Below are 21,774 nucleotides of genomic sequence, written 5' to 3'. Positions count from 1 at the left end.
TTACATACATGTTCCTAATTGGTGCTGGTTCATTTTTACAGCTCTAGATTGCTGAAATATGACTTAAACATGTTTACTTAGGGTTGAATATGGATCAAGGTCTTCCAGATGCTTCTATGAATTCTTTATCTCTATATATGTTCTATTTCTTCATTGTTTTCGCTGGGTCATGTTTGTAGGTGGGTATATTTAAATCTATTCATTAAGCAGGCACTTTTAAGTGACTTGCAAAAGAGGGTCATGCATTTACATTTCACTGATTTGAAAGGCCAGTATATGATGAATGTCATGGATGCTGATTGTGTGTGTTTCTCCAGGTGTGGTTCGGGTGGATTATGGAGATGTTTCTTTGCGAAAGGCTTTAAGAGAATCACTGAGGTGTAAACCCTTCTCATGGTACCTGGAAAACATCTACCCCGACTCTCAGATTCCACGCAGATACTACTCACTTGGGGAGGTAAGAGAGTTTCACTGTTTCCTCTTTTGACATGACCATTAAAAGAATCAGAGTTGTTAATAAATTGCTTCAGTTTGTCATTTTTCACACTAAATCAGAAACGTTATGTGTGCGGTCATGTTGATGTTGTGTTGAGCAGTTCCCTCAATGCAGTCTGCAATAATTGTATTTAAAGCTTTTCACCAGTTATATTGTCTCATAAATCCCAAGGACAATGTTCAACTGTAAAAAATGATGACTTACATACAGTACCTGATTAAAAGAACAGTGCATTGTATGAAATTCTCAGACTTTGTCCTTTTATGGTATTAGATCAGAAATGTTGAGACAAATCAGTGTGTGGATAACATGGGCCGGAAAGAGAATGAAAAGGTTGGCTTCTTCAACTGTCATGGAATGGGCGGCAACCAGGTAAGAAAGTTGTAAAATTAAAGGCTTACTGTACAAATACATTTAAATGTAACATAAAACTAATTAAATATCTACTAGACCAAAAATGCATTGGGATTGATGATTTTTGCATCTTTGTTTTAAGCTTGATAGCAGAATTTTTGGTATCACACAGAAAATCCTTTTAATTCTTGTTGCTAAATTGAAAGATTGGATAACACAATCGCTGAAATGTTGATTATATATGCAAGTAATAAAATATAAATAAAGTAAGTAATTTCCTGTAAATTAGCATATGGTAATTAATTCCCATCTGATGAATCTGTTTGCAGGTGTTTTCATATACGGCTGACAAAGAGATTCGAACCGATGACCTGTGTCTGGATGCATCGCGGCTTAATGGACCTGTTGTTATGCTGAAGTGCCACCACATGAAAGGAAACCAGATGTTTGAGTACGATGCAGAGGTACATATCACACAGAAAACATCACACATACCAGCAACATCACTCTTGCACACCGACAAGTCATTGCAATAAAAACATCAAATTACACATAGGTTCCCTTACAAAAAAGAAGATATTTCAAGTGTGCTGTTAGTACACTTTTTTAAAGCAGAAATAAGACTGTATATTTAAGTTCACTGTTAGGGGTTTAGTTCCCACATTTCCCTGAATTGTGTAGTTGATGTTTAACACTGATGTCGTTCCAAACCCGTAAGACCTCCGTTCATCTTCAGAAACACAGTTTGAGATATTTTAGATTTAGTCCGAGAGCTTTCTGTTCCTCCATTGAAAATGTATGTACGGTATACTGTCCACGTCCAAAAGGGTAATAAATACATCTTCAAAGTAGTCCATGTGACACCAGAGGGTCTATTAGAATTTATTGAAGCATTGAAAATACATTTTGCTCCAAAAATAACAAAAATTACGACTTTATTCAGCATTTTCTTCTCTTCCGGGTCTGTTGTTCTGAGTTCACAACACTGCAGTGATGCCGCTGACGTACGGCGCTGCTGACGTGTTTTCTTTGTTATTGGGCACACCAGAGAACACGTGTAGGAGGGTTTTTGGTTAAAAGTTAAAGGAGTTGGGTTTACAAAAGAGATGTGGGAGAGGAGAATATTGTGTATAGTGTTTTTTTTGTAAAGATTTTTAGTGTTGTCAACAAATGATATTTTATTATATGATATGATTAATATAACATGTTTTTAAATATGATGGTTTCATTCTAAACATTATGATTAAGATGGACACCCAACATAATATGTGATATTTATCTGAATCTGATCATGTCATGTCCACAAACTGAAATGTCAACCACCTATTAATTATCATGCTTATTACTGAGCCTTTAGACCCAACAACAGGGGCAATTTTTTACCGCAAATACTATTTTTTTACATATTTTTCCATTATTGAAAAACTGTTGCTTTAGTGAAAATCATTAAGAAAGCATTAGTGTCAAAATAGAGGCCCTATTCAATAATTTTAGTGATTGTCATTTGCTACTTAAATCTCCAGCATTAAAAAAAAAAGCATCAAATATTAGATCAAGTTAGCACAGAATCAACTTTGTGCTGCTGCCTGTGATCACACCAAGGATCAGCCACATTTGCATGTTCATTTTGAAGAGATCTTGAAATGTTTTGGAAAGTTCTAAGCAAAGTTTTTTTGTGCCATCTAGTGGTTTAGAGGAAAGTAATACCAAAGGCACATTTTACCCTGGGGCGCCGTCAGGTTTGTGTACACTATATTCAGTTTAGTATACGACTAGTTATCAAAAAGCTTTTGTTTGAGCCCTACAAAGACCACATGGGCTCTCAGGAGACATCTAACCTCAGAATGCTCCGGGGAAACTGAACCTATATTTGTTTTGGATACAGGTCAAAAATTACATGTCCATTTGACATCCAACTCCAGAAATGGGTTATGGAAATCAGATGCGGCCATAGTTCATCCAGAAATGAAAATTCTGTTATTTAAGACATTCCATACACTTATGAAGTTCCAACTGTTGGTCTCAAATATCATTTACTATTTCTCCCTGTTCAAACTTGTAATGTCTTGATTGGTCATGTGATGCATAATCAATCCAATAACATTTGGCCACATATTCATGTAAACAAAATATTTATATGAACATTCAGTCACACTTTAGTTTAAGGTACAATTTTCACTTGTCACGTATTAGCAAGTTCCAAAGATGAAGAAGAGTCGAAGGTTCAGAGACCAATGTCTTTTTAAAGAGCAAATATCCAAACATGTGTAATGGTGTGCACTTAACACAAACAACAACCGACAATAAGGCAAATTAACAATACACAGCTGAACTGAAATCACTAATCAAATCAGTAACCAAGGGAACTATAGAGTGAAGACGGGAATAACAAACTCCATGATAAACTAACTAAATATAACTGTGACATCATCTGTTAACTACGGGGGTGTAGCCATCATTTCAAAAGTGAGGGGGACAGAAATATCAAATGTAAATACTTTTTTTTTTTTTTTGGCAAGTTTTATTTTTTCTTATTTATTTTAATTGGCTAAGAAATCAAATACACTGCTGGACAATAAACAATATTTTGTATCTATAATAGTTTCTTATATTTTCCTAATAAAAATTTTATGATTTGTTTATATACCACAAACCCGTTTTTCCATTTTTTTTAAATTGTTAGGGAGGATTGTTTCTATACTGTAGTAATAAAAGCGAAATATATTTTAGCACTGGATTTTTATTATACTTATTACCTGGAAATAATAATAATAATAATAATAATAATAAAAACACACAAATAAACTGTATATTGTTGCAATCAAGTGTTTAGTGTCCAAATGTTTCTGCTTTTTATTCAGTAAACAGCAATAGCTGCATCCTTTTGTCCATGTTAGAGATTTTCTGGCACATCACAAGTTATTACTTCTATGAGTCCGTCTGGGACTTTCTGTGCGACAGCGCCCTCCAGAGTCAAGTGTGAATGAAACAGACTTTGCATGAGAGTTTTGAGGGCTCTGTGATGTTCACATCAGGTCATGCACAGACTGTCCTGTCTCTTTGAATTTAAATCTAGATTTATTCACACCGGCCTTGAAAACCTCTATGTGAACACACTTGCTCCTAATTTGCTGTTATTGTTGCTTATTGTTTAGGTATGCGGTAGGATTAAGGGATCCAAAATATAGCCTAGTCATGCAGAATTGGGCATTAATATGTGCTTTATAAGTACAAATAAACAGCCAGTGTGCTACCATTCTAGTTAATAGTGAGAATTGGTTCTTAAAATAAAACGTTACCTACTGTATCCCATTAGACCTGCAGCTAGTTGAAAAACTCTGCTCTTAACCACCAGATGGTGCTGCATATCACATTATTATCCACTTTGTGTGCTTCTGTACAATATCTTCTATTTCTTCCATCTCTGAATATTGATCGTCCTGGTGTAGTTCTGTGTATTTGAGATGCTGTGCATTTACTTGGAAATTGATGAACTATTCTTTCTGTACATATCTTAGTATGTTGGCAAATGGGAGTATGACTTTAAGGTAAGATCATCTGAACTGTGTTTTGCTGTGTGTCGTTTGAATATTCCAGTAGAGGTGTTTGTGAAGTAGACTCCCACTGTAACTGAGTCACACTGCGAGTGGTTTAGAAACACAGTTGTGTAAATACAGACATATACTTGTAGGCCTGTACATGTAGAGACATAGCAAGGAGGAATATATTTGTTTACTATACAGCTCTATAACATTTCCTCTCCATGCATTGATTTTCATTCATAAGATTCTGAGATTCATTACAGCATTCTCAAGATATCAAGAATCACATAGAAGCTTTTCGAGATTCTTGGTGCTATTGATATTTTTGTTAATATAACGGATTACACTTCTTTGTCAGCTGGGTCGATTCTAGTGCTTATATTTCCAAATAAATTAGTCATTTGATTTAAAACAGGACATCACACTTGAGCCATAAGGGACATTAGTGTTGAATCACAAAGGGGCTCAAGAAATCAGAAGCCGTCTAAAAATAGATCTCCGTCTCCTCGGTGGCTTTGATTTTGATGTTAGACACAAACACGTATCCAGTGTTTGGTTTTCACCTCTCAGCTGTCTGTAATGCAGGGCATTGTATTTATTCTACCGCCTGGAAGCTTGTGCTGCAGGGACTTAATGATCAAAATATAAAGAACGATGATACTGACAACATTTCGCATCCTAGAATCTCCCGTCATTAAATTGTGATTCTTTTTCCCATTAATCCATAAACTACTGGCAACCAGATAGACAGGCATTTGCTTTAAAAATAGCTCTCAGGTTTTTCACACTGCATGTGAAAATTGATGATATGGGTTTACCGAGATTTGCTCAGTTTCTGGCACTGTTTCCAATTAAATAGCCATTTTAGAAGGTAAAGAGACATCAGTGCAGCATTGCTCCACCTAAGTCAGCCCCATTACAGTTTATTTCTGTCATTACCAGACACCAGGGAACACAAACTACACACCCATGCTTATTCCCTGACAATCCAGCCCTACGTTTACATTTCCGCATCTGAGCTTTTTCTGTGACCCCCATTAGTTTGTGCCCTTGTTTAGAACCTCTGTGTGTATACACTGTAGAGTGGAGTCTGAGACCACACTGAAAATCTGGGATTCAAAAGCCAAATTTTAACCTGGAAATAAACAAGTTAATTAATAAGATAATTGAATTGAATCGAATTGAATTGAATTATTTTTATGCATTAAAACAGAAGAATTATCATTTTTGGTCTCAATATCTTTTATATACCATTTGGACACTTAATTGCATATTAATTGCAATTAAATACAAATGAAGTATAGTTTAAATTTATATTAAATCCAGACAGCTGTCCTTTCGAATGATTTTTGATCCTCTTAAGTAGGACTAAAGTACATTTTCATATGTGATTTCATCATTATAACTTATGTTGTCTTTGTAATATGGTGTAAGTGCCAAATGTCTTGACAAGTCTTTATGGTAAACTAAAATATACTTTAATGCAATCTCATGTATTTGTAATATAATTGTAATTACACATTTGTAATGATGAATTTAGTATTAAAATATATTGTCTTTAAATGTAATACTGAAACACTAACGATAAAATTATAATGAAGTATTTTACATGTGCTTTAATGTTTTTAGTCAGACTTTAAAGAAAATCTACTTCTATTAAAATAAAGATTTATAAGGTAAAAGACTGTGGGCACATTTTGACCTTCTTATCATCAATACCCATACCTGGTTTATTGTCATCATGTTTTCATGGAAACCATCAGAAACACACCTTCCTGCACATCATCACCCAGTCGTGTCTGACCATCAGCCGGCTGGAGGAGGGGACATACGGCCCAACAGTGGAGTACTGTGACGATAGCCCCCTTCAGTCCTGGATCCTCCGAAACTTCACCCGGCAGGAGGTTTTTAAGAAGCTCTACTACAGCCCAACTGATTACTTTCTGTAGCTACCACAACTTCCTGTTGATGGCAGGTCAGTTTTGAAAGCGCCAGTAGCCCAATCCAAAATCAGCCTGTAGAGGTGAGGAGGGTGTAGGCAGTTATTAGAGCTGCCCTAGTGTAAAGTGTGCTTTACCCCACATTCATACTGTATAATTGTTGAGGGAACTATCAGGTGTATCTGAAAGCCTGAGTATCTTGCACATCATTCTGGGTTTAATTTAGCTGTTACTTTAGTTTGTCTCTCTAGTGTTTTTGAGCTTTAGATATGTAAAGATGCCATGCATGGACCGGCACGGGACATTCTCAGGATTTAACCCCTAAGCATCCAAACAAATGTGGACACATTTTTTTTTATTTACAAAGTGTCGAATGTGCCTTTAACACAGCAGGTTTTTTATTTTACATTTTGTTGAATAAAAACAATCACTCACACATACAAAACCAAAGAATTGAATGAGCCAATGACTGAGCTTTTTTGTGCCAATCAGTCACTGTGCGTGCACACACACACACGCACACATGCGGTCGCCGTGATTTTGCCAAGTAAGACATGTTCCCGGATCAACATCTTTGATGATCCTGGATCAACATTATTGTCCAAAAATATAGAATTAACCCAATCCCTACCCCTAAACCTAACCCTACCCGTAATTTATTCCTAAAATCAGTGTGAAATGATAGCTGATTAAAAAGGGTGTAGAAGCACCTAACCCTGATTGTAAGCCTAAAACAGATATTTCCTGAAAAGTTATATCTCTATTCTGATTGGTTGATTGGAATGTTGTTCCAGGATCAACAAGGATGTTCCAGGAACATGTTGTACTTGGTGAAATCACGCTCACGCACACACACACACGCACACACACTAACACACACTTCAAAGCCAGATCAAAGTCCTACTGCAAGATTTGTTGATGCTTCTCAACAAAACATGTCTGAAACATGCTACTTGTTAGGATTATTGTTTATTCTTATCCATTTTACTTTTTTTGAGTTACTGAAATTTGATGGTTTTATTTTTTATTTTTATAAATTTTTCATTTGTATTTTTTTTTTTGGTTTGCTTTTTTAAATAAATAATTCTTCTGTCTTCCATCTTTGTATAGTCTCACCCAACAAAAAATGTTTTTTTAAACAATTTCTACAATTTTAACTTAAAATCTAAAACTTAAGAGGTTAAGTTTGTTACAACAATGGTTTATTGATTTCAGCCTATATGCAGCTATTGAGTACTACAGCCATATAGTGGCTATTGATATTTTTGATATTTTTATGTCAAGATATGTCACCAGATGTCATCAAAGTCACCAAATTCTTAGGTTTTGGCTGTCTGAACTTACTGGATTGATTAATTTCTAAAGAAAGTATAATTTTACATAATAAAATATGGTAAAATATGGTAAAAAAAAAAAAAAAAAAAATACACAAAAAATCACTCACAAAAAAAAGCATAAATTGATAGTTTTTATTTTATTGAAGACAGTGATATGACATTTATTTAAAAAGATAAATTGGGATCACACATGAGACCTTTGTGCCCACATTTGTCCAAAAAATAACCAATTAAGGGATGCTAACTGAAGGATGCTTGAGGGTTAAAAAGGTTACTGCTGAATCTTTTCTACCAGACATTTGAGGACCACAATAAAGGGTTGTGTACTAAAGTTTACTACTACTAAATAAATAGACAATATATATGAGTTTAAAGAATGTTAGCTGAAATAAATGTATTAAAAAAAAAAAAATAAATAAATAAATATGATACAGAAATAACACTTTGTTAAAACTCTGTATAATTTAAATATAACACTATTTATTTTAAATCATGGGAAGAAGCATAGAACACAAATGGCTTCCTGAGAATGAACCTCACATAAATCAATTTAATCTTCATTTGTGAAATAGTTTTGTGGTTATAGCATTTATTGAATGTGAGGCCATTTGATGAGAAATTGGTTTATGGAGCTCAGGCTGTACTGTGAGTCCACATTCAAGGCAGGTTTCCGTGCGTTTAGGAGCAATTATTGCTGACCTTTTGAGAGAAATGGGAGGGGACAGCAACTCAAAGACAGACATCACAAGAGCTGCTAGATATATACAGCTATTTCAAGGACCTTCAGAGCACCTTTGTGTCAAATTAAATTTCATTTGAAATGTGTTTTTATTACATAAACATTCTATGGTGAAATGAAAATTTACTGGCAGCCAGCATGGCCACCTCTTCCTGCTATAATTTAGCATCAGATCAGAGAAGGCGGCTTTATTTAGGCTTGATTATCTGTTCGTGGTGGATTGAAATGGACCTTTGTTTACAAGCTCTTTTGAAGTGATCTCATTGAGAAAGCCCGGGCTTGTGGAGACGGACCCTTTGCATTAACACACTCTCACTCTCACACGGCAGCTGCGCTCAGCACAGACAGAATGAGGGGCTTTTATTGTCTAAACCCTGAATTTGAATGGCCACTCCAGTATTTTTAATCAGCATTTTTTTCTGGCATATGTTCGGCCACCAACGCTTCATTAATGCCTGTGTCTTTATGTGTGTTTTTCACTCAGAGGTTTTTCGTTTCATCAAGCATTAGCAAATGAATGATGGCAGTACAGTGTAATTTTACACATGGATACACACTATCTTCCAAAGGATACAACATTTATTGTTTTGAATATCTGAATTCATATTTAATTTACTGCCAAATATATCACACATTCATGCACATATACATATGTATTAATCCACTTTTTTGTATATATATATATATATATATATATATATATATATATATATATATATATATATATACATATATATATATACACACACACACACACACACACACATACAGACTATATCTCAAATAACTTGGCTGATGCATTTTAAATTAGACTTTTTAAAATGCTGTGGGCGTCCTTATATGTTGTGTATGTAAGCATCTTAGCTGTCCTGATCTGAAGGATATAATCAACATCATCTTCAAACACCCCAGTATTATAGAGTATTATAGATATATGTTTTATGTTCTTGGTAAAAGAGCCATGAGTTTGAAGGAGTGTTATTGACTTTAGTGAAGAGCTCACAGCTGATGCTGTCATTAGGATGATGCTGTCTGTGTCCTGCTCAGATGCACACAGATAAAAGCGCCTCACACAGAGATCTCTGTAACACACCTCACACTGATACTACGTCCGTCACTGAGAACCACGCAGCCTTTGACTGCCATTGTAGCAAAAAGATATCTAATCTCATGGCTTTATATATTACTGCTGATTATTTTCCTCACCTTCATCCATTTCTCTACCCTACTGTGACCAAGGTCATTGTGTTAATCTCAAACTTAACACATACAGTATGTGGTATAAAAAACTAAAAATAAAATGAATAAATAAAAACAAGTGAAAAAGCGGTAAAATTACAGTTGAACCCCTGATGTCACATGGATTATTTTACCGATCTCCTTGCTACGTTTCTGGACTTGATCATGTTAGGATCCTTGTTGCCTATGGGAGGGTCAGAGAGCTCTCAGAATTCATCAAAATAACCTTAATTTGTGTTCCGTAGATGAACTAAGGTCTTACAGGTTTGAAATGACATGAGGGTGGGTAATTAATGACATAATTTTCTTTATTTTTGGGTGAACTATCCCTTTAAGTAGTATGTAAATAGATCTGGACATAGGCATCATTTGCTGGTAAATTATGTTTATGCCCAGATGGTATTTTATCTTCTGTCCACATTATGTCAGAGAAAAAAAAGGAAAAGAAAGAAAAATAGAACTGGTCCTAGTACTGCTGCTATCAGTGAAGAATACTTTTTTTATTGTCATTTGTGTTGTGTTTTTGAGCTACTGTCATGTAGGAATACTCTCTTTGATATGCTGAACAAAACTATAAAAAAATGTAAGATTTCAGAAACACTTTGATCATGATACAGACTTGATTCATTTATTACGCATGTTGTTTTTAAGAGAGTTTGTAATTGTTGATTGCAATGGTCAGGTATATTAGGTAAGGGACCTAATTTGAATCTGAGTTCTTCCAATGAGTGGGAATATTTCAGTTATTATGATATAATTGAGTTTTTGTAATGAAGTTTTGTTGTTGTTGTTTTTTTAATAAATACAAATAAAATAGTTTTTTGCTTACAGCAACAGTTTACTCATTTCATTCACGTTGACAGTAAAAAGTAACGTAATAGGGAAGAGATAAATTGAGTTATAAAAGTATGTATTTAGCTTCTGTATGTAACAGAGCGACTGGATGTGTAGCTGGATATAGAAGGATCAGAATTATGTGAAAAGTGATTTTAAATCTCATCAGGCATTGTTTCACAACACAGCACAGTTTAAATGTATGTAGTTTTATACGTTCATATGGAATTTAATTTGAAAGCATAACACCTAAATAAACTATTTAAATAACATCAGTCAAGCAACCATTTTTATAACAGAGCTTCAATAATCTGATCGCAAACATGAATTAAAATGTATACTTTTCATACTATTTTGAGAATTATTTTTTTTATTTTTGTCAACATATCCGTGTCTTTCATGCTGTGGGGTTCATGAGTATTAACTTAAAGCTACTGTTTTACGCGAATGGCTACAACTATTTTCCTCACATGGTCAAAATGAGATTAAACATGTAGTTATTATTACATGTTAGGTGTCTGTGAATTGTGGGGACTTTCCATAGACTTCTATTACTTTTATACTGACCAAACAATATAATCTATCCCCTAACTTTAAACCTATCCCTTACAGAAAACCTGTTGCATTGTTACACTTTCAGATAAACATCATTTACTGTTTTTAATGTATATATTTTTTTCCCCTCATAGTGACCGCAGGCCGGTCCCTACAATGTCAAAAATGTCAGGTTTTACTATCCTTGAGGGGACATTTGGTACACACACACACACACACACACACACACACACACACACACACACACACACACACACACACACACACAGGTATTTAGGTAGGATTCAGGTAAGTAGGTTAAAGTTTTGAATTAATAGTTTACCTAGTAAAAATTTAAATCCTGTAGCTATTAACTAACAAGTATTTCTCTCTAAATGTTTATTGCAATGCTCATGCTGCTCATACAGTTAAAGCAGACAGCAAGCAAGGGTTGTCAAGCTTCAAAAAGCACCATACAAGTACGGTATCATAAAAGTTTTAGAGTGACTGAGAGCTCTGTGTAAAACACAACACATGCTTCTCGTGTGCGGATATTAACTAGCTGCTGTTCATTATGAACTCAAAATGCTCAGTGATTCATACCAAACATGAGACCGTATGCGGTCAACTCATTTGTCATGCTGTCTGCTGCATGAGCTGTAAAATAGTGTCAGAGTCTGAGCAGTCCACAGTTGAGGAGAGGCAGAACAGTGCATATTCTCACCTATCTCTCAGTGCGAGACAGTGACTGATTACCTTCATTCAGAGCTGTTGAGGAGCAATCACCCGCAGGCTCCAGGCTTTTAGGAAGGGTGTCTGGACTCAGCAGGGCAGCAGCTTTCATTATCCGCCTCTGGAGTTCTGCTGGATGGCACGATGCTTTCAGAGACTGTGCTGAATACCTACTCTGAAGAATCAAATAGCTAAACAGGGTTAAAATGGGGCTCAAATTTAATATGGAGCAAAAAGCACAAACCAAAATTATGTTTCATTAATCTCAAGTTATTTTGTGGGATAATTAATTATATTCTAAATAAACTACAAACATAAAAATATATACATTTATTTTCTCCTCACATTCTTTATTGTAACTCTTGCCTCTCAGTCACACACCTGGCTGAAAGGCTCATTATGCAGCTCATTATGTGGGTCTTTGTCTTAGTTGTAAATCACACAAATATTCATGATAGTTGACGCCTACTCGCATATGCCCTTTTGAAACAAAAAGTGTCTTAGAAAATTTTAATTAATCTATTGTTTTCTGTGAGCGAGTAAACAAGATGATTTTCACATCATTTTGAAGCAAAAATTCTAGGCTACAAGGTCCATGTTTGACAGTCTTGTGAACAAATGTTCTCAAGGTGTTTTATGACCTTATTTCAGTGACTTCAAAATTGTAGTTTTTTACTAACGACGCATAAACGTTGTTTTCTCAAAAACACAATCATGTACATGCATGCTATTAACATATTATTGTGGCCCAGTTTGTACTGATTACAGTGTTATTAGACTTTAGCCATGAATATGGTTATAAGCAACTGGAAAAAGCACACAAAAGTCAGGGGATGTCAAAACTTCACCAGGCCCCAAAACCCCCTAGACCTCAGAGAGTTAAAGATGCAAGATCCTTTACCACACGATTAGAGAATTGGAGAAATAAAATGTATATTTATTGTATGTTCCCTGTCATTTTGAAACTATAGGATTTTACAGTGTGACTGCAAGGTTTTGAAAATTCATGTCAATTCTAACACTTTGCAAATGATACATTTCTTTCTTTCTTTCATACAGTATTTAAATAATTTTATAAAATAATTATCTGGGCTCTGTGTTTGACCTAGTCTATTAAGGAAAAAAATAAAAAGTAAAATAAAATTTCCCAAGCCTTTTCCGAAGAGACAATCAAACAATCAGTAATGAAATAAAAAGAAATTAAGCAAAGTCATAAAATATAAAATGATAAATGCTTAGTCTACACTATACAGATTAAATATGCTACAAAATGTATTCAGTCAAAAGCAGTGAGTGCGTTTTGGTTGTTTGAATTACATAGATGACATATATTGCAGCAGGTTTATTAGACTGATGCATGGATTGAATAAACTGGTAACACTTTAGAATAGGAAATACATAATTACAATTTCCCTGAACAAACTCCTAATTTACTGCTTATTGGTTATTAGTTAGTGAGGTAGTTGTTTAGTTTAGGTATGGAGTCGGATTAAAGGATCTAAAATATGGTCTTGCAGAATAAGGAATTAATGTGTGCTTTGTTCTAATAAACAGCCAGTATGCTAGTAATATTCATGCTAATAAGCTAATAGTGAGAATCGGACAATAAAATAAAGTGTTACCAATATACCCAATATACTTACTGTATGGTTTGCCACTGGGGGGTGATCTCAGTGAACACACATGATTCACAGGTTCACAAAGATCACTGCCCCCAATGGTGAACCATTGGAATCTCAGATTGGAAATTTGAAACAATTGTGATGTTACTAAGCCTCGTTTACTGAAATCATGTTATTTAGGCAGTTTGATATGCTCTACGAATCACTGCTTTAAAACAAATGATTCCCAAAGGTTTTGTAGCTTCATGAAGCAGTGCTTCGAAAGTGCCCATCATTACTTTAAGGAGCCCTGCAGATACATTTACATACTGCGATTTAAACAATATAGCAAAATCTGTGATGCATCAATCGACCCTTCGCAGGGAGCTTGATTGACAGGTGATCTGACCAATCATAAAGCCGCAGTTTGATTATAAAATATCCGCGGTTGAATTGTTTATTTAATAAATAAGTACTTTTTTTAATTTTCATAATTCACAATGTATGTATAGTGCCACAATCAATCAATCAATCAATCAATCAATAAAAACAATCGATCGATCGATCAATCAACCATTTAATGTTTAAATAAATGTTTTCAAGACAAATAAGCACAAGTCAAGCTGCGATGCCAAACACTGACCACGACAAAATCTAAAACACCTACAGCCCATGTCTATTATAAAACACTCAAATACACGCAGAAAATAATAATTTACTGAATTCTGACAACTTTGTTCTCTGCTTGAATTCACTTCAATGCTTGAAAAAATGCTGGTATGCTAAAGACTAAAATATAGAAGTGACCGTACAAGCCCACTTCAAGCACTGCCAGTTGAAATAAAATACCTTCTGATGTTCATTCATGTTTATTTTGTGCTTTAAGTAAATATGCAAATATGATCGGTTCATGTGCCGCTTGAACAGCGATCTGTCACAAAATATGAAAAAATTCAAAAAATGCATAAATACAATAAATAATCTATAGCAAACACTGAAATGAACATGAATTAAGATGAACAAATGAATATTGTTCAGTGTTAGTTCATGCTTAAATAATGAAACCTTAGTGTAAAGTGTGAGATTTATCTACACCATGTGTTGTTTGTTTTTCGTTTCTCTATAAATCTGTGTCTCCCCACAGCGGCTGACTCTGCTCCATGTGAACAGTAACCAGTGTCTGGACATGCCTTCTGAAGACGATAAGATGGTTCCCACTCTCAGAGACTGCAGCGGCAGGCGATCACAGCAGTGGATCCTGAGGAACATGACACTGAGTGTCTGACAGAGCCGGCAACAACCAGTTCATACTTAAATCTCGTCACACACCATGAGACCTGGAGTCAGGTTTATGGCCTTCTTCACAGCTCTGTGAACTGTTTTTTTCTGGTTCATGATCAAGTTCAGCGAAGGCTTTGATCAGGAGAGCCACACACAGCCCATTTGCGGACCCATTTGTGGCCAGGCTTGTGTCTCTGTTCGTGTCTGGACTGCTTCCTTTAGCTCTCAGATTCTCTGGACTGGGGTCAGAACACAGTCCATGACCAGCTCTTGGCGAGGTTTAAACGCTTGCTGTCTCTGATCTGAGCATGTGTCACTGGCTATCTATGCTGCTCATCCTGTGTGGGAGTTCTGGTGCCTCTTAATATCTTACACGTCAAATCTTTACACATCATATGTTTCTTTAGAGATGGAGTGATTGTGTCAGCTTCCACTGTGCTGAAGTGCATTTCACTCTGAGCAGAAGTTTAACTCTGCTCCGCTTTCCTTACAGCACCTGAAGGGATTGTGTGTTGGTCAGTGGATTGTACGCCAACTGTATTACTTGCTGCTGTTTCTCAAATCTAACTTGATCTCTTTCAGTAAGGCTGCAATATGAACTCGACCTGCCTCAAATGGATATTTGCCCTAAAATGAAAATTCTGTCATCATTTACTCACTCCAAGTCCAAACCTGAAGTTTCTTTATTTTGTTGAACACAAAACTGGTACATTTTAGGTAACTGAATGTTTGCATTCTTTTGAATTTACTAAATGTGTTTCTTTTAATTTAACTTAAATGTAACTGGAATCAGGATTTCAGTTTCCCATCATGCTTTGCCATGGCACTCGAAAAGAAGAGTAAAGGCTACAATTAGGTCCATATATAAATATAATGCAAAGTGGAAGATGTAGTAAAGCTTAATGTTGCTATGTTGCTAATTTAGAGGCGTGGTGACGAGTGGAGCATGAGCTTAGTTTGAGAACACTTCATACTAATGCAATTAATGCAAAGGTTGTAAAATAGTAAAGTATATTTGCTGTTAATAAGTTGTTAACAAAGCATTATCTGACTCTTTTCATATGAGCTAATTAAACAATAACAATTTGTTAATTACAGTGAAAATGAATAAAGAACTCACTAGTTGTATCGAGTCTATTTATGCATTAACTACAGTTTATAAACTATGAATTAAATATAAAGTAATGTTTTGCAAGTGATTTGTATACTATGGAAGTCAATGGCCACCAGCAATTGTTTGGTTACCAACATTATTTAAAAAATCGTATTTTGTGTTAAACAGAAGAAAGACATTTAGACAGGGTTAGTAAGTGATAAAAAATGTTCATTTTTGGGTCAACTATCACTTTAAGGAAACAGAAAAGTATGTAAATAGAAAAAAAAGACATTCATACAGCTTTTGATTCATTTTGTCTCAGTATTTTTTTTATTTATTTTTTTTATTTTTTGTAAAGCATTCCATCATAACACATAGTTCAGTTTATGTGATTTTAGTTCATGGAGGATTTATCTATGTGTTGTATCTACTTCATCTGAATTTAGTTAATACATTTTTTAAGTAAATTGGAAAATTGGGGAAAAAAGTTTCATGAAAAAAATCACATACTTTTTATTATGTCATCATTATTTTTAGGACTCATTTTTCATTTTAATACACTACTTTATTAATATAATATCATAATGTCTAAAGCACCAAATTATTATCATCATCTTAAATATTGTTGTTGTTGTTCTTTTATGTTTTATTTTGGGTTACAATAAGACCTGGTGATTCATCCATCAAGTGTTCATTTTATATTTAGTATTAAATAATTTCTAGAAAATGCTGTCATCTGTTTTTTGTCTGAATTTGGCAACATGCTATCATTTGTGTATAAAAATGTTGGCCACAGTGTAAGCAGCAGCATCTCGCAGGTAAAACTAAAATGGTAACGCTTTATAATAAGGTCAGCTGTTACTGATGGATGGTCCTGGACACACATCTGTACAAATTATGAACTAGGCCTTTTTGAGCATTAATGTACATATTAAAGCAAATATTTTTTTAAGATGAAATCCAAAAACTCCAGAGGAAAATATGTGAGTGATGCTGCTTGGTGTATATAAAACATTTGAAAAATTCTGTACAGCTCTATGCATTGCTACTGTATGTACACATCTAATGAATCCACCATGTTCTATCAATGTCTGTTTAATGCACTCAATCAATATTAATTCTTAGGGGGTTTAAGGATTTGTGATCTGTCTCTTAGTTATTTGACAATTTTAACATGCATATGTTTAATGCATTCACAAGATGAATGAACTTAGTTATAACAAATTAAAACTGCACATAATTTTGAGCAGTCTTATGAAAGTATATCTCAATTAATAATATGAGCTATTCTACATTATTATCATCATCACATGCATGTTACAGTCTGTACCTTTCTGTATTTTTTCAGCTTCATAAAAACTGAAAATGTGTGACTTTGTACTGGTCTTAATGTTAACTGTTTGTACTTTCATTTTTTAAGACTCGACTGACCTCATGTTTAATAGATTAATAACTGTTAAGTCTAATAAACCAATGTTGTGTAATGTATCATCTTCTTATTAATATGATTAACTGAAAATCATAGATTATGTATCTACTAGGGCTGAATTATCATTTGACTCACTCTTTGGGTGGGGGTCATTCGGTACACAATGAGAGTATCGTGGTACTGTTGGTGGTGTATCAGTTTGGTTTTAATTTTTTTTTAACCCCTATTTTCTACTGTACAGTAAGTGGTTTCAGAAATGAGGAGAGATAAATGTTTGACCAAAACTGAATTTGTGTGATTCTGTAATTTAGCTAAAGCTGCTTTAGGCCGGTTCTTTATAGGGAATTGGTTTTAGCTAAAATATCTCCCAACCCCCAACTAAAGCCTATTGAGTATTTTTTTTTTTAAAAAGACACAAAATTGTGAAAATTGTGTTCTTCAAACTGTTGCATGGGGCCATCAAAGGAGAAGATTTGATGTAGAGAGATAGATGATATCATCATAAACCTCTGTAGATCCTCATCGTGTGCGACGTTAAAGGGTTGGTTCACCCAAAAATGAAAATTAGCCCATGTTTTACTCACTCTCAAGTCATCCTAGATATGCTGTATATGACTTTCTTCTTCCAGACAAATCCATTTGGAGTTATATTAAAAATCGTCCTGGCTCTTCCAAGCTTTATAATGGCGTGGGCAGTCCAAAAGTAGTAAAATAAAGTGCATCCATCCATATTAAAATGTGCCTTACACGGCTCCAGGGGGTGAATAAAGGCCTCCTGTAGTAAATCAGTGTGTTTTTGTAAAAAATAAAAATCCATGTTTAAAACGATATAAACAGTTTTGTGTGACTTTTGCTGACTGTCGTATGCACGTCCAGGAGAGACTGCTGGCTGTTCCAGCGGATAATGTAGGACGCGCATGCACATGTCAGTCTCGCAAAAACCAACGTTTGTTAACAGGAGCAAAGGAAGCAAAGTTTCCTTACTTTACCAAAGGAAAACCAGTCTCCTCTTGGCTGCTGGAACAGCTTCTGCCTACGACAGTTAGCAGAAGTGAGAAAAAGTTGTTTATATTGTTTTAAATATGGATATTTTCTTGGAAAAACACATCGATTTGCTACATGAGTCCTTTATTCACCCCCCAGAGCTGTATGAGGCACGTTTTAATATAGATGGATGTGCTTTATTTGACTACTTTTGGTCTGATGAACAAAAACACCCACCCATGCCATTATAAAGCTTGGAAGATTTGTAATATAACTCTGATTGGATTTGTCTGAAAGAAGAAAGTCATAAACACCTAGGATGCCTTGAGGGTGAGCAAAACATGGGCTTATTTAAATTTTTGAGTGAACTAACCCTTTAAGCTCCAGAACATGGGGATAGTGGACGCCTTCTCAGTAACAATAACACACAACTACAACACTATATAAAATGTAGAGATAAACTGACCACAATCAATCTCTTATTTCCACACAATTTCACTTTAACATCTTGTTGGAGTACACACACATATACACATGCTCACTAACTCACTGCACGAGTGCTCATACATCCAATTCCTCAATCTATCCATAATGATGAAAACACACTCCACTGTGACAGCTCTCTCTCTCTCTCTCTCTCTCTCTCTCTCTCTCTCACACACACACACACACACACACACACACACCTCATAAAAGCTCCCTGAAAGAAATCAGAAGGCTGTTTAGAAAAGAACTGTAACATTTCTTTCATCTGATGCTGTTCAACGCCCCCCTGTGCCAAAACATTTTCATCATGGAAGCCCAGCATTACCCCTTCTCTTACCCATGAGTATCCAGCCTTAAAACCATTTCTCCACGGAGACGTGGCATTAATATCATTCTTAAAATTCTGTGCCAACTTTAAGGTTTCAGAATCAGTCAGCTCAAGTCCATAATCAACTCAACTGGAGAGCTGTTATCATCAGCAGAATTTCTGAAACTCTAACTGAGCACTTCCACTGTGTGATATAGTTACACACGTTGTTGCAGTTGATGTGCTTTATAGAATTTACTCTTCTGTCCTGTTCTGTGTGAAGTCTGATCCAGCTTAGTTTGAGATTGTATGACTGACATGTAACGTGGCATGAACATTTTGTTTTCATGCTTATGTGGGTTTATATGAAATATATTACACAATGAGGGGCCGACCATGGAAAAACAAATTCATTGGTTCCTGAACAGAATAAGTATAGACCAGGGTTTCTCAAATCTCGAATTGCAATGGGCTCAAATTGGTCACTCAAATTGCCAAGTTGACCAACAGAAAGCTGCTTGGTTTAAAAGTGACTTTCTGTGAGATGTGCTTCATACATTGATATACTATTGCCAATGGACCTTTTTGGTTGCAGATTTCACTAATGTGGCCATAGCTTTAAAGGTGCTGTATGTAGAATTGACACAGAGTGGTTGAAGTAGGTATTGCACCAATGAAACACACATGTGCAAGCTCATCAAGGTCTTCAGGATCCCTAGAAAATCACAGGTAAGGCTCTCGGGGAAAGGATTTGAAGAACCCTGGTATTGAACAATCCCTATTAATTCTGCTCAGATATCTGGGTACACAAGACTACAGGAACATTATATGTATTATTCATCATGCTGCATGATGCACACATAGACACAGGTCCCAAAGACCCAGGACCTGTATGGTTAAAAACAGCAGTAGTAATTCAACATTATTTTCCTCACAGAGCACAAAAATCTTGGGGAAAAAACACATACAACCAAACTGGACTAATAGTGGTCTTTTTGCTTGCTACCTGTCACTCGAACTCTGCGACCGGAGCTAATTTTAAATCATTCGTCCTCATTCTTCTAGACCTGTCTGGTACTTTCAACACACCACATCTTCCTGTCCACCCTCTCTGAACTGACCATCTTTGCTGGTTTGAGTCCAAGTTCAAGATCCTTTAAAGATTTCTGAAGGGAAGTCACATTAGCTAACCACTCAGGGTTAATTGCTGGGCTCCCTCTTCATCTCCATATATATATACAACACCACCACTCTTTTTTTTTTTTTTTTTTCACAGCACCCTTCTATCAATACAGTATTCCAGCCTTCACCCATCATCCGCTGATCATCTCAAATTTCAATAACTTTCACAAACACATTTTTCCCTCTTACCTTCTGCATTTTCATTTACCACTGTTCAGAACATTTTGAGTGCAATATCCATTCATTTCAACAGCGATCTATGCATTCAGGAATTTTATGTGAAGGAAAAAGTGTTTCCCTGTGCAGATTTTGCAATGGGCTCAAACTGGTCACTCAAATTTGCCAAGTTGATCAACAGAGAGCTGCTTGGTTTAAAAGTGACTTTGTGAGATGTGCTTCATACATTGATATACTATTGCCAATGGACCTTTTTGGTTGCAGATTTCACTAATGTGGCCATATCTCTAAAGGTGCTGTATGTAGGATTGACGTCGAGTGGCTGAACTATTGCAGTCCAAATTCAAAATATTGGAGTGGGTTTTTTCACCCGGCCCCTCCTCCTCAGACTTAACGCACACGCAGGTTGCCAGATTGACGACACAAACAGGAACGTACAGCACCTTTAAGTAGTGTTAAATTTAGTATCAATGCATTTTTAATGTGGTTTTCTACTTTATGTACAGTGTTATTTTCCTAATTTTTGATAAAAGCATCTGCTTAATGGATACATTTTAATGCCTCATATGAGACCAAAAATTTTTTTTTATTTTCCAAGACCTAAAATTAGTAAAAGCTATGTATATCAACTTGATTTGTCTTTGTTAGGTATATTTGTTGGAGCTATTTTACTGTATATTAAGTGTAAACAGTGTACACTTACTGTGGTAAAAGCATGGTAAGTGTTGTGGTTATTGTGCTTTAACTACAAATACCACAGTAAAACTATTGTTAATGTGGTAAACCCATAGCAAGTGTAGTGTTACTGTGCTTTAAATACAAAGAGTAGATAGTAAACACAGTTACTTAACTATGGTAAAATCATGAAAAGGTGTTGTGGTTACCATACCTACAAATACCACAGTAAAACTACAGTTATGGTGGGAGAGGCATGGTATATGTTGTAGTTACTGTGTATTGACTACACATGACATGGTCGAGCAACAGTTACTATGGTAAAAGTATGGTAAATGTGTGGACTTTTTACATGATCACGCTTATCACATGATATTGTGTTGGTTGATTTGTTGTGGTGTCATCAGCCATGTCTAAAAACTGAAGACCCATGACACAACATGATTAAAAATGGGTTTATTGATTTATTATCTAAATCAGGCTGTTAATAAGACCCTTTGCTTCATGTTTAGACTTGTTTTGTGTTTCTTTAAATAACACTGCAAAATAAATGCTGTAGATTATTTCTCCAGAGAGAAAGACAGTGAAAGGCAGAGGGAGAGATGATTAAAAATACAGCATCTGAACATTCCGTGATTTGTGTGTGTGTTTGTGTGTGTGTGTGTGTGTGTGTGTGTGTGTTTGTGTTTTTGTTTTTTTTTTGTGTGTGTGTGTGTGTGTATATGTGATATGATTGTAAAAGTGTAAAAGAAGCCTAGGCAGGTCAGTGTCTCATCTCATCTCTCTCTCTCTCTCTCTCTCTCTCTCTC

The 21,774-nt window shown here is 35.3% G+C and overlaps 1 protein-coding gene across 3 annotated transcripts in view; it reads left to right on the top strand.

The window, feature by feature from the left end:
- LOC109098245 (polypeptide N-acetylgalactosaminyltransferase 13-like) overlaps nucleotides 1-17,213 on the top strand; it is a 46,190-nt gene extending 28,977 nt beyond the window's left edge. The window contains exons 8-13 of one of the 3 annotated variants that reach the window (XM_042730605.1): nucleotides 318-457; nucleotides 770-868; nucleotides 1,180-1,314; nucleotides 4,369-4,398; nucleotides 6,156-6,367; nucleotides 14,493-14,611. In XM_042730605.1, coding sequence (XP_042586539.1) covers nucleotides 318-457; nucleotides 770-868; nucleotides 1,180-1,314; nucleotides 4,369-4,398; nucleotides 6,156-6,341 — 590 coding nt within the window. In that variant the 3' untranslated portion in view covers nucleotides 6,342-6,367; nucleotides 14,493-14,611. Of the gene's footprint in view, nucleotides 1-317; nucleotides 458-769; nucleotides 869-1,179; nucleotides 1,315-4,368; nucleotides 4,399-6,155; nucleotides 6,368-14,492 lie in introns of all 3 variants that reach the window. The other 2 variants (XM_042730606.1, XM_042730607.1) reach the window with 2 other exon arrangements.
- Nucleotides 17,214-21,774: the final 4,561 nt, after the last annotated feature.

This window comes from Cyprinus carpio, chromosome B9, assembly GCF_018340385.1.
Source record: "Cyprinus carpio isolate SPL01 chromosome B9, ASM1834038v1, whole genome shotgun sequence".
In the NCBI taxonomy this organism is placed as follows: domain Eukaryota; kingdom Metazoa; phylum Chordata; class Actinopteri; order Cypriniformes; family Cyprinidae; genus Cyprinus; species Cyprinus carpio.
The sequence above is the reverse complement of the archived record's forward strand: the minus strand, read 5'-3'. Positions and strand labels throughout refer to the sequence as shown.